The sequence below is a fragment of the Sinocyclocheilus anshuiensis genome, unplaced genomic scaffold (assembly GCF_001515605.1).
Source record: "Sinocyclocheilus anshuiensis isolate Anshui unplaced genomic scaffold, SAMN03320099.WGS_v1.1 scaffold627, whole genome shotgun sequence".
Lineage (NCBI taxonomy): Eukaryota > Metazoa > Chordata > Actinopteri > Cypriniformes > Cyprinidae > Sinocyclocheilus > Sinocyclocheilus anshuiensis.
This window is the reverse complement of record NW_015549703.1, coordinates 260,835-275,389: the sequence shown is the minus strand read 5'-3', so window position 1 is coordinate 275,389 and position 14,555 is coordinate 260,835. Positions and strand designations below refer to the sequence as shown.

Genomic DNA, 14,555 nt, shown 5'->3' with positions numbered 1-14,555 from the left:
ATAAATAAAATATGTATATATATTTATGTATATGTATATATATATAATATTTATTTATATATATTTATTATATTATTATTTACAATTTTATTAAAATATTTTGTATTTTATATTATTATTGTTTATTATTAAAAAATGTCCAAGTAATTTCATTATCTATTTTTTGTGCCTATGACAATTAAGTCCAATGTGTAGAATTAACTATAGATGCCTTGAGAATCAACATAATTGGACACAACTGGTTGACGCATACTATGACTCACTGTGAGACAGTGATTAGTAGTGACTCTTGGAGCCACTGGAGATCGGATGAAGTCAGGACCACCCTCCTCTCAGGAGATTCCTCTTAACTAAACTCATTACTTTTTTAAACGGTCTTCTGTCCCCCTGGCTAAACTCAGCCCAGTGTGCCCTCCCAGAGGAAGCAGTGTTTGGCATGTAAATGCCCTCCTGTGGCTCGCCTGCTGATTTCTCTACCCACAGAGAGTCGGAGAGGTCCAGACAAAAGCCTGCTGGTGTCATGAAGGCATGCCATGCATTCCATGTCATTGTCACAGAGTCTTTGAAGTTTGAGATGGGGTATCCTTCTGCACCCCCCAAATTAATGTCTTTTTTTTTGTCCTACTAAGATAACGTTTATGTATATGCACACAACATTCTAGTAAGGGATCCGAACTCGCTTAATCTTCTTAATCACTTTCAATTTATTTTCATTTTGCAGCAGAGCAAACAACAATCAGACATTTCGGCAGCAAGCCTTCTTCAGTTAATACATTTTTTCATGTACATGAACACAAAACACAAAGCAAGAATGGTGCATGTTGTTGGATGTGGATTTTGTTATGTTTTAGTTTGCAGCTGATTCAGGCTGAGGGTGTTTTTATTGTGCAAGCTGCTTGTAACATCACTGGGCCTTGTAGGTTTGTTTTTTCAGGGTGACCTCGCTGTATGGAGACCCAGTGCAGGGGTGACAACCCCTTGTAGCTGTAAAAACACATCATATGGATCTGCCATATGCTCCTTAAAGAGAGCTCATAGGTCATCATAGATCTTTCAATGTGTGTAGATAATGGGTAGCATGGCCTACTATATCCATTTGCACTTCCTTTGTGTGTTTACCTTGGGCTAGTTCACCCAAAACTTAAAATACTCTCATCATTTTCTCACTCTCATGTTTTAAAAAACAACAACATTTGACCTGATACAGCCATGGTCATCATTTGACAAAAGAGGCTTGGTACACAAGTTGTAATTCAGAGTACTTAAAAAATAATCATAATAGATACATAAGAAATAACAATAACAATAAAATTAAGAAATAAAAACAGGGTTTTAAAACTGATAATAAAAGATAAATTACTTCTTTTGTGTTCCAAGAAAGAAGCCATACATGTTTGGAATGACATGATGAAGAGTTTGCTTTTAATAGTCTTAATATAATCATATTCAAATGCATCTAAAGAAGAAATTGTCTAAATTTGGTCTGTTGAATCCCACTGTGTCTCTCTTTCACAAAGGACTTATGTTGAAATGTCTACAGCTTTTGTGAGCCTAAGTACATATCAGATTCACTAATTTAGCTATATGGTATAATGTTATATTGCATGTATAGTTATCTGAAACAGTGTATAGATGGGAGACCTGACAGGTGAGGACAGATCGGAGGAAGCGACAATGCATAGAAAGTTCACTGGACACTGTGAGGGGCGATTTGATATCTTCTGGCTTTTTGGCAGGGGTCTGATTACATGCTCAATTATTCTCGTATTGACTGCTGTGCTATTCTGAAGCTTTTGAGAATGCATTCACATGTCATTTGAATGACACGAAACAAGAAATATTTAGTGGTTTGAGCATTTGGTGTGGTTAGTTTTGTAAGCTTGTGTTTCTGAAAATATATAGGTTTTAATGGACTTGTAAGGTGGCATAGGCCTATTATGAAATGTTGGACTAGCAGGTGATGTGATCCTTTTAAATTCTTCTGTAAGTAGTCCAATATGGTGTCCGTTTAGGACTGACACAGCAATTAAAGTTAAAGTGGGTCACATGAGCTCAATTTGAAAGTCCAAGTGAAGAGTGAAATTGCAGCAAGTGATCACTAGGTATTCCCCTTTGGATGGTGTTAAGAAGTTAGATTAATCTAATCTGTATTTTGTCTTTCAATTTAATCTGCTGCTCTAAACCTGTATTTTTTTTTTATATTACATAGGAGGTTTCCTTTATTAAAAACTTTCTGTTGTTTTTTGTTAGTCTCACATACTAAAATAAGATTATGTTGAGAAGGTTTATTTTTTAGGTTCTTCTACCTAAAAGGGTGTAAAACATTATAATCGGCTATGTGACCTTGGGATTCATTAGGACCAGAATTTTAAACTGACTTAAGTTGACCTTAAAAAGCCTGTAGGAGTGTCTGTGTCAATGCTGTTTGGCTATGTAATGACAAACCTAAGTGGGAAAACCCGAAAAACCTACTTAATCAAGTTTTGTTGTTCTGTCTGCTCTTGTTTACTGATGCAGTAAACCTGTGTCACATCTGTTTCTGTGTTATTGTGGATGAAGGACACCTTGTTTGCACATCTCATAACTTCTGCTTTTGGCATGTCAGCCTGAGTTAGACGTTCAGACTCTCTCTGCATTTAAAAAGAAATCCTGTGGACAGCGGAAACAGGGTGAGATGCTGTTATTATCCCTGTGCTCAAGTTAATTACAAGCACTCAGCAAATTCCCTGTCAACTGTAAATGCAGAATGCTTTGCTTAATTTCACAATATCCTTTCATTTGTCTAGTTTCCAACTCACCTCATTGCTGTTACAACCCTATAAACTGTATTTCTCAACCTTATGTCATTTTATATATATATATATATATATATATACAGTATATACACAGTATATATGCTGTATACCTTCGAACACAGATTTTTCACTGTGATATGCACTTCAATATGAGTAATATAAATTCTTTACAGGGGTTTTATAATTTTTTGTCTTTTTTAGAGTTTGACAATTATACAGAAAATGTATATAGAAAAAAGATGGTCACCAAGGCAGCATTTTTTGGATAAAAATACAGTAAAAAAGTAATAATGTGAAATATTACAATTTAAAATAACAGTTTTCTATCTGAATATATTTGAATGTATGTAATGTATTCCTTTAATGGCAAAGATGAATTTTCAGCAGTCATTACTCCAGTCTTCATGATCCTTCATCATTCTAATATGCTGATTTGGTGATCAAAAAACATTTCTTGTTATTTTCAATGTTGAATATAGTTGTGCTGATTAATATTTTTATAGAAACCGTGATGTATTTTTTTTTTAATTCTTTGATAAATAATAAGTTCAAAAGAACAGCATTTATTTGAAATAAGTCTTTGTAACATTATAAATACCTTTATTGTTACTTTTTTTAGTTCATTTTAATGTGACCTTGCTGAATAAAAGTATTAATTAAAAAAAAATAATACTGACCCCCAAACTTCTGAATGGTAGTGTACAATATAAAATTTTAATCTATTTCAACTATTGCTTTAATTTGGTAATTTACACACTTATGAGACCATATCGTTTTGATGAAAACCATCCAAAAAATGAGGGATTAATGAAAACATAGATATTTTTATTCAAACACACACCCAAGGACACTACATGTCCAGGATACATTTCTCATCGGTGAGAGGCAGGAAATGTCAGGAAAGCTCAGTTTCCTCATAGGAGTGTTGCAGAGGAGTGTGACTGAAAGCATACCGGTGTGGGTGTTGTTTTTGGCCACCCATCCTTTCTGGCCGTGTATCTCGCATATCTCGTGCACCTCAAACTTCTGGTGTATGATTAATACCAGTTTTGCCCAAAACAAAGCTCAGATGGCAAACTTTCCAAATCATTACAGTCCCTTGGCACCCAAGAATATCTCAGTCATTAAAAACCAGGGACTCCCCAGAAGAAAAACAGCACAAGCACCGTTTTTATTTCTGTACTAGCAAAGAGTAAAAGCTGCCGTATCTTTTACAATTCATGTTAAATCACACCCAGATGAGTGCAGCTTTCATCCACCAAAAAAAATCTTTTTGGCTGATGGCAGAGAACACGTTGGCCCTGAACATGCGCTGAGAAAGGTCACAACTGCGAGGGAGTCACTGTGGAGAATTGCAAACTAAGATTCCCACCCATGTAGGCCCTGAATGATGAGGTTTAGCATTAACCCTTATGTAAAAGCTAACAGCAGGACCTCGGCCAGTTATTGAATTGTTAGCTGTTTTGGTGATATATGTGACGTTTTGACTCGAGGTAATAAGAAGCATGTGTCGATGTCATGTTCTAATAGCTGCTCGTGTTTCAGTGTCCTTGTGGGTAAAGGAAAAGCTGTGTTTGCCATTCGTTAACCTTTACTTCCTGTGCAAAGAGACAAAAAAAGAAGAAGAAAAAAGTCATACTTCCATTAAACCTACATTGAGCAATGGAGTCCAATCATGCTTACTGTATTCATTTCCTGCATGTAGGTAGTTTTTCTTTTTTTTTAAATTGGCTAAACGGTTCTAATGAAACATTTTTGGTTACTTAATATGTTTAAAAATAACCGTTGACAATTTTGTTAAAACATGGGTCTGCGCTAAAACCTAGTTAGTAGGTGAAAGGTAGGCAAACTGTTCACAAAACAGTTGGCAAAAAGTATCTAGTACTTCCGGCGAGCTACTGAAGTGTGAATCTTATGGAAACTTTACTATCCCATGAGGCCATTACAGTGAAGGGACACAACTGGTGTTGTACTGTAGGTCACATGACAAAGCCAACAAGCTGGGTGTAGTATGTCCAGAATTTATTCATACTACTTACATTCATACTATAGGCTATAGAATGTACTTTTTAACTCTCGCAAAGTACATTTTTTACCAATGTAGTACATACTCAAACAGAGTGAGGTTCCATTTGCAGTCACATTTACCATTATTCTGTTATTTTTTGTGAACAACATCCAGTCATTTCAATGGGAATCGGGATTGAGTGCAATCAGGATTTTTCGTGTGAGGACGAAAGATTGGTTACATGAATTTGCCACACTGTCCAACAGAAATCTGCGTGGTTTGAAATGGACTTTGTGTAGGCTGTGCTACACACATTGCTACACTATTGATAATGGATAATTGCCCACAAAATTTCACCAAAATTTAACTAATGTAACCTTTAGAAAGTAGTTGTCTACAGTAGACAACAAGGCAGCTCATTCGGTTTTGGCACAGAGCCACTTCCAGAACTCTTCCAGCAGTGTCCACTTGAAGTCTAAATGCTGTGTTGAGTCCATGCTAGTAGATTCACTGTGTTCTTGGCTGGGGTTCGAGGACTGTCCACACTACTGTTGCTCAGCATTTGTTAATATCATTCCCACACTAACTGTGGGCAGCCCCAGTGATTTTGGCTGTGCCTCCTGATGAATTGTTGTGAGGGGTTGACTTCTTCATTGTGCCTCAAGGGCTTTGGCAGACGTTGTAGGTTTCTGGAATATCTGCATTGCTCATTGTGTCCTTTCACTGTTTAATAAGAGAGCTATAGAATCTTCTTTGAACCAAATCCCCTGCTTCAGCTTTTATCCAGTTTAAATCAAAACCCTAAAGAGTAATTATGTGTCATCGAATCATCTTAAATCCAGTGCTCTGTCTGTTCTGTCCACAACTTCACACAAGGCTTCATTGTATCTTTTGGCTTATAGTGTTAGTCTGAGGTGAGTTTTTTTAACCAAAGTACTTCACACTACTAAAAGTAGGTATGTGCTGGGAAAAAAAAAGTTTTAATGCATTTTATAAAAGTCAGATTCTTTTAATAAAAATTCAGATAAAGACATGACCAGTGTTTAGTTGCATTTTTACATACTTATTTTGTTGTTGTTTTTATATATTTTGTTTTTATTTTTGTGCTAATTGTCTTTTTTTTGTAATTTTGTCAATATTTCTTCCTGACATCAAATTGTAGTCCATTTTTTTCTGACTAAAGTAGTATATACTGTAATTTTAGCTGACAGTGTGCTTTAAAAAAAAAACCAACAACATGATTTCATTTATTCATTTAAACATATCAAAGGTATAAATGACTTATCATCACATACAGGATGCAGCAAATGAAAACTATTTTTGTTGTGTTTCCTGCAATTATGTGAACTGTGTTCAGATTTCTGCATGATTTAGTGACTGTATGTAATTAATTTTCACTGATTTGGAGTCCATTTAGGATACTGCATTATGTTAATCTACAATGGCATATTCATATACCTTATATACAATGGAAAAAATGGTATAGAAACCATTTTTACTCAGAAATTGCTAGTAAATTTCACAAATCATTGTAAATAAACTGCAAGGAACATGAAATTGAAGTAGAAATATTGAAATAGTATTTTCTTGTAAAACTTACTTAATTTAAAAATTTTAAAATAACTTTTTACAGTGTACTGAGGGAGGCACAACGTCCATTGATGCATGTGAGCATATTTTGAAAGTTTCTTCAGAAGAAATCTTCATAGTTTGACAGTCCTCATAGAGTGTCAGTTAGCATGTAGAGGGTCTCTGTCACCAGCTCACGTAGGCTTGTCTGAACAAGTGCACAAGCTCTAGATAACTCTGTAACTGTGTCCTGCTTAAAGTGCAGAAGAAGGGGTGGGCTCGGGCAAAACTAATTGCAAGTTAGCCAGAGAGCAAGATTTATATTGACTGGATAGGGGTTGGTTTCAGCCCATATATTGGAGGTGAGCGAGTTTTTAGATAGCTTGTTCCAGCTCAAAGCTGGAGAGTGGAGTTGGCTACTGTTTGAACTTCACTGATGTAGTTATGAAGTGATTCATGACGCCTCTGTCCCCTAAACAGGGAATACATTTTGTACAGTATCATCAGAAGGATCCTAAGGAAGTTGTTCTAACTAGGTAGCATAGTTTGGGTTTTGTAGGATCTATTGACTCTAAAAAAATTATTACAGTGATTGAACAACAGACTGACTTTCCTCAGACTTTCTGATTATTAATATTTATAAACCTTTTAAATGGATGTGTGTGTGCTTTTGGTTGTTACTGTTACTGTAATACTGGAGAAATGTCTCTGATGCAGAATTTCATAAACTACCTAAATATGATTGTTTTCATGCCTGGCAAGCAATGGTATTTCCTTCAGAAAATGCAACTTTAGTATTATTTTTTTTCCAACTAGAATTAACATCAGAGGTTCGGCAAATGACAAACCCATTAAAAGCATACATTTCTGCATTTAAGAGGTGTTTTGAGTATTTAAGCAGCTTGTTTCTGTGTAACAGGGGGTCTGTGGAATTTCTCTGCCCCTTTAAAGGCTGTAAAAGTAAGTTGAAACAACTCTAAATTCCATCAGTGAGGGCATTTAGAAGCACCGGGGTATACAAAAGGACGCCTTGCAGGCATTTTTGGTAAGAATATCTATCATCAGAGACACTCTTTCACAAGGACAAAGGGGAGATGGAGCTATGGGGGAGGAAAAGGTCCCAAACTCGGCCAATGACGAACCAGCCCCCTGCTCTCTTTTAAATATGTTACTCCTCCTCTAAACGTTTCCTGCCTGGCTTGTGGGCTGATTGTGGTGACTTTACGGTGAGCCAGGGACGAGTCTGTGTGTGTGTGGTGTGGATTACTATTGAGGGCATGTCAGGATCCTGTTTGAATTGCTGAATGACTGGAAGTGAACGTGATGTCTAAGCTCAGGTTTTGGCTGTGCCTCTTTATTCTGGTGTGCTTGAGGATACACCACACACATGGCTGGTTCTGGTTCGATGACTCGAAAGAAAATGCAAAGGGTGCACAGACACCGGCTTTCCTGACAACCGTAAGGCCCACATCACCACCGAGGACAGAACCGCCCAGAACAACAGGTACAAGTGCTTCCGTAACTGAGGTCCTGAAAGAGGTCAGTTCTGATGGAGGTCATTTTGAGAGGAAATCAGAGTTCAGGTCTGGGTTGGGGGTTGAGTCAGAATCTATAAGTGGGTCATGGTCTGAATTTGCTTCCGGATCTGGATCTGGATATGAAAGACAGGATGGCTATGTTACGTCAACCAACTTTTTGGGTATTGCTGGTGAAGATGCTAGATTGCATGTGGGAAATTTTAAACTTGAGACCAAAGAGGAGCAGATGGATGGACTTCAGCGCATCAGCGACCCAACAGACAGTCGATTTAATGAAAGCATCAATGTTTCTCATAAAAATGTTAGCACTTATAATGATTCAAATGGGCGTAATTCTACAGAGCATGATGATTATGATAACACAACATTGTATTCCTCTGAATACTCTGTCTCAGATAGTCTACTAACCATTGAAAGCGAGTTTTTAGTAGCTAGCATTCCAACGGCCATCGAATCCCCACGCTGCTTGCCAGTCGATTCTGATTTGCCATTTTGCACCAGAATGGGAGTGGAGAGTTTCACAGTACCAAATTTTCTAAATCAAAGCAGCGTGGAGGAAGTTCAGGTGGTTTTGACCGAATGGGCATGGCTGTTGCGGTCAAACTGCCATTATAGCTTGGAATGGTTTTTCTGCCTGCTGTTGACACCTCGGTGTGGCCCACCTGGACTGCCGCCCTCACTGCCCTGTCGCAGTTTCTGCGAGGTCCTGCGTGACAGTTGCTGGACGCTCCTGGATGAGGGCCGCCTCCCCGTGGAGTGCCACTCTCTGCCCGAAGAGAAGCATGATGGGTATCGGTGCTTGTCAGTTAGTAACCAGAAAGGTAACGGCCGGTTAGAATGCCATCTCTTTTGCTCTTAAAAAAGGAGAGAGATGCATTTTCAACCAGTACCACCTGTCTGTCTGTTTGTCATTCACCAGTCCTCACAAGGGGTTTTGTTTGTCCGTAAGTGTTGTGTGGTCTTCAACAGTTGTAAGCACACAGATTCTCTGGGGAGATGTTTTTTAACGCATTCACTCTGCATGCTTGTCAAAACTTCATGGAAATGTGAAGGATGACTGCATGGCAATACTAAATCAAGTCTTTGCATGTTTATGTCTTTGTATTTCAAAGCACATGCGACTCTCAGTTCCCACGGTCTTGGATTGTTGTGGTTTTCAGTTTTCAGGCCTGGATGGAATTTTTTATATTTATAATTTAAAATGATTATAATTAATTATTTTATCATTTATTTTATAATATATGTTAAATATAAGCTAATTTGATTAAATATAAAATATTTTATATTTATTAATTTATTAATTTATTTTTCTTTCTTTTAGTTACCCAGCTTTTTTATTGCCTAAAATTATCAAGAAATCAAGAATGGCTGGAAATGTCCTGTAAATTCATTGGTCAGAAGATGTGGGAATCATGACTCTTAACCAACGTGTGAAGCCCTGAATATGTGCAGCATCTATAATAGCATAACCTAATCTGTTGAGTACATTTAATTTTTCAATTATGTAAATATGGATGGTACAAAGTAGCTTAACTTTGTTTAGCAGTTGGAGGAATGGGTGAGAGGTATGATTTAAACTGGGACTCCTCCCTGAGTTGTGATTGTATTGTAATTGCACAGATAATTATAGTTTTCATAAATGTGGTTAGACCTGGTGAACATAGGAGAATAAACTTGTAAAAGATTGTCAAAAAATTCACCATAAAAATACCCCACATTCTTTCTTAACCTATATTCAAGTGTGGTATCTTAGAACTGGTATTTGTCAAGTACAAGTAAACGCAGAGAAACACCTCTGCACATTGATCTTCTCTAATGCATGCTGTTTCTTATCAGAGTATGCAGTTGGTCAAATAGTTAACCTGTAAGCTGGATGTATTACATTCCTCCATGCAAGCATGTATTTTAAGGCAGGGGAAGGTTCCTTTCTCTCTGATTTATTAATAAATAGCAATGCAAGTTAAACAGAATCAGTTCTGGTGTCGTTAGTAGGTATGTTCAAAATGCCATGAGCTGTTTTGGTTAATTTGGTTTTATTAAATAAAGATGCTCCAGAGTCTTCTGTACTTTGCCTGGAACTAAGTGTTTTTCGTATTGAAACATGAGCTCTTTTTATTGAATATAGGGTTGGGAGGCAAACACTTGGATCTCGAGTTGTTTTTGACAGCGAATGCCGTTCATATGACTTTTCCCCCTCATTCCAGAGTTTATTCTTCACTGTGGAGGACAGATAAATGTTCATCGTCTCAGTGGCTGGAGGATAGTACCATCTGTCTTCTAATAAGTATGTCTTTGTGCTGAGACACAGTAAATGCAGCTTTCAGGTTAACATTTTTGGCAGGAGTGACTTTAAACAGAATTGTTAGTCCATATGTTCAGGCTGAATTTATGATTGCAATCCTCTGCCAAGTAAATCCTGAGAGCATACTGTTGGTATTTGTGTGGTTTTGTGATAAACATCCAGAAACACGGTTACAGAATAAACTGTCATGTGAAGCAAATGAACATATATAACTAAACAATGAGCAAACAGAGTCTTGATGAATAGCTACTGCGGATGGTTTTATATGATTAAAATAAACTTTTTTCGGCTGTTGTAGACTCTTGCTTGAATTTCCTGTGTTTGCTGGGGCCAAGTGCTCTTTATCTTAAAAGTGTGTCTAAAAAAGGCATTATCTTTCAGACAGCTTGATATATTGACAACTTTGAGTGGACATCATGTTTGAGGAGACCATCCAAGTCAATCTGAAGGGGCACAAATATGCAAATAATGATATTTTGGTACAAAGCCTATAAATATGTATTTCAATCATGACAACTCTCGGAACATTTTAGCATGGTGATGGATATGACCATGTTAATGTATTTGGTCTTGGTGGAACAGATCTGCTACGCTGCTGCTGAATTGCTGCTGCTGTTGGTTATTGCTGTAGTTGTAGATTATTGCTGTTGCTGCAAGCAAGTACAGGAACTTGCTACTGCCAATGCATACGGCGATACGGTGCCGTGAGTATTTAAGACATACTGCTGCTGCACAAATAACATATAAAATAACCCTGTAGCAGATCTATACAGGTGGAGCTGGGGAAGGTGGAGGGTTTCAGAGAACTCTGAAAGCGCGCTGCAGGAATCTCAAGTGAATGCTAGCCAGCCATATAAATGCAAGGCAGTAAGCTCATTGGCTGCATATGCAGCATGAACCAATCAGCTTGTGCCAAGTCGTTTAACTCTCTGAATATCATCGGTTACGCTAACAACCCGTCGCCTGTGCCATCTAGAGTTTCATGACTGAACTATATATATATATGCTATTGTAACAGCTTTCCCCATGCATTGTGACTATAGGGGCAACATCAAGTTTTCAATGATATGTATTGTTTTCCTGTGTATAAATGGTAGAGATATCCAAGACTATGTATATGGCTATATATAGAAACTACCTTAAAAATCCTACCTTAAGAAATATTTACTGGATATATATATATAAACCAACTAACTTTCTTGTATGTTAGATTCTGCTTTAGATTTGGAGATGTGTTTGCGTGTACAGGATGTTTAATTAATCTTTTCATCAACCTCATTTAGAGTCAACTTAAATAATGGAAACATCTAAATTAAATTAGATCTGGCAGTGTTTAGAGTCATTCAGGACTGATTTAGGGCAGATAAGATCAAACCAAAATATTAATGTTTTTTATAATGCAAGCAGCATGTCAGAAAGTAAGGCTTTCTCAGCGGCTGTAAAGCTTCCTGTAAAGCGTCCCTATGGTCGTGCAGATTGCACATGTTTCTTCATGGTTTGAGTTATGCTAATTATACAGTTCTCATGTTAGCTACGTTCGACGAGGGATTCGACGTTTGTTTCATCGCAGGCTAAAAAGTGAAAAGGTGTTCTAAAAAGAATTCCAGGTGTGCGGCTTGTGTTGGAAAGTGAAATTGTCTGGGGCAATAGATTGTTAAGTGGGACAGCGTCTAGCCATTGTTAGTTTTTGTGAGGCTCTGGGGCCATGTGTAAAGGACAAGCTAATATGTAACAGATTGTCTAGTCTTCCTTTAACTACAATTGATTGGTCTTCTTGTTAATTAGTCTGTTATTTTAAGGTATTTGCATTCCTCATCAGAATTCCCCTCTGCTGGCAAAGCCTTTGAAACCTTACTTTTAAAAGAGTAGTTAACTGCAAAAAAGCTCCTTAGGTAGCAGCAACTTTTAAGATGATGTATTTGTATTTGTCTGGCACAAAAACCGTCTAAATTAGGATGACTGTATTAAACTGAAATATAAATTTGCAGAATATTACCTTGTAAGGTTTGTGGCCGAGTGATTTGAAGTGAAGTGTTTTTTGAGACATCAATTGATTCACAAAAAAAAAAAAAGAATTGGACTTTTAAGGAACAGAGATGTATTGCTTTGATTTACATTATTGTTCTAAAGTTTGGGGCCGGTAAGATAGTTTTCCATTTTAATATAGTTTAAATTGCAGTTTATTTCTGTGATAACAAAGCTAGATTTTAAGCAGGCATTACTCTAGTCTTCAGTCACACAATCATTTGGAAATCGTTCTAATATGCTGATTTGGTGCTCCGTAAACATTTCTTATTAGTATCGATATTGACGACAGTTGTACTACTTCATATTTTTGTGGAAACCATGATAAATTTTATTCAGGATTCTTTAATGAATAGAAAGTTTTAAAGATGCAACAGCATTTATTTGAAACAGAAGTCTTTTGTAACATACTAAATGCACGTACTGTCACTTTTGTTAAATTTAATGGATCCTTGCTGAATAAAAGTAATAATTTATTTCAAACAAACAAAACAACAACAAAAAAACATCCTACGGACCCCAAAGTTTTGAGCTGCAGTGTAGTTTTGACCACTGTAACATTATTTTTTAAAGCTGCTGTAACAGTGCTAAAAATTGTTCTGTAAGTAATGTCACTACTTTTAGACAGTTACTCCCTCTCACTGCTGCTCACGCATTTCATCTTCTGTACGGTCTCGTCTAATATCCTCCCATGACTGTTCTGAAAGCTTTCTCAAATAGTGTCACAGATCATAATGGGGTTATGTGGTGTCTGGGCTCCAGTGAAGCTTGTAGATAGAACTATTAGATTTGGGAAAAAATGGCTTCATTGGGAAAATGGAAGTGATTGTGCTAGGGTTCTCATTGGGTCAGAGGCCTTTCATGGACCTTTTCCACAACAATGGAGTCTCTTGAGTGCCAATAGACAGTGTGCTCAATTCATTCTGTAATGGCTCAACTAAGAGGGCAATTGCCAAGATGACTTGACTGTCAGAAAAAAAGTTAAAATGTGGAAGTGTTGTGTTGAGAATCTTAGCAGAGATGTTCTTTGTGCCTTTATGGCGCCTCCAAGGTTAAACGGGTTTGCTGGGGTAAATTGGCAGTGTTGATGTCAAATTGGATCATACAGTATTTCTGTCTTACATTGTATTGGCTAAAGAAATGGAAGTGTTCCTTTGCAGGTTTCCAATTGCACGGAAATGTATTACGGTCCAGTCTTTAATGCTCTCTAGTGTGCAATAAAAGGTACAAATCGACAAATTTGTACACAGGCCTGTTTGGTATAATTAGGTCATCTGTGAAGTTTGACTTGAAATGTACACCCGTTCTTTACTCACACAAATGATCATGCTCCATATTCAAGCTTCAAAGTGCAGGATTGGTGAATGACATTGATGATTTTGCCTTTTCTGTCAGGATTAAGAAGGGACGCCCAGTAAGTGGCTCTTAAAGCTTTAGGATAAACTGATTACAGCTCACATCTTATTTAAGCTTGATTAGAAATTACATTCTGCGGCAGCCACAGATTAAAGTGACAAACTTGTGTAAACTAATCTAACTTCAAGCTAAAACTCATAACCAGGAAATCTGAAAATTAGTGAGTTTTTTTGTATTCATGATCTTAAAACAGAGTGTTAAAACTTACTTTCTTCAATTGAAGTTCAGTTTGATTCATGTTTTATTGATGTGATGTGAAAATGTTGCAGTTTTCACATTTTCACAGTTTTATAGGCCCCATTGTCATTTAGATATGCCCTGTATACTCTTGTCAGCATGTAGACTCTGCCTCTTGCCAGCTATAATCAGGACCTAAGCATTTCTCATGATCCCCTAAAGTCATATTTTGATGTGTGACTTAAAATGTGTAAGGGGCCTGAAGTTTAACATTATATTTGCGTTTTCAGTAATAAGGGCCACTAGCCTATAGCACCTGCAATAGTTTTCATGTTTGGTTTAACCAGCCTATTTAGCTTTAATTAAATTGCTAATTTTTAACTCTAACTAGGTGGCCCTTTTTTTCTTCTTCACCAGATCACAATGAACTAGTAAAACATTGACGCATACTGATGTCAAGGTTGGCTTGCTTGAGGAACATGTGAATGTTACAGGTCATCAGCAGTGTGTCATGGAAAGAAGTTAATATACCTCAGCAGACATGTAAAAGTAGTTTTTTTTTATTTTCTTGTACAAGATGAAATCAACTAGAACTGACAGAGTAAATGTTTTAGCCAAAATTTTTATTTTCATATTTTTGTTACATTTATATTTTTTATTTTAAATATATTATTTGTTTTATATATATATATATATATATATATATATATATATATATATATATT

The 14,555-nt window shown here is 36.7% G+C and overlaps 1 protein-coding gene across 4 annotated transcripts in view; it reads left to right on the top strand.

The window, feature by feature from the left end:
- LOC107660582 (collagen alpha-1(XVIII) chain-like) overlaps positions 1 to 14,555 on the top strand; it is a 96,669-nt gene that overhangs the window by 44,639 nt on the left and 37,475 nt on the right. For 2 of the 4 annotated variants that reach the window (XM_016449921.1, XM_016449920.1), the window contains exon 1: positions 7,608 to 7,876. The exons of 1 other annotated variant lie outside the window; for it this stretch is intronic. In XM_016449921.1, coding sequence (XP_016305407.1) covers positions 7,696 to 7,876 — 181 coding nt within the window. In that variant the 5' untranslated portion in view covers positions 7,608 to 7,695. Of the gene's footprint in view, positions 1 to 7,604; positions 7,877 to 14,555 lie in introns of those variants that run through there. One more of the 4 variants, XM_016449918.1, reaches the window with a different exon arrangement.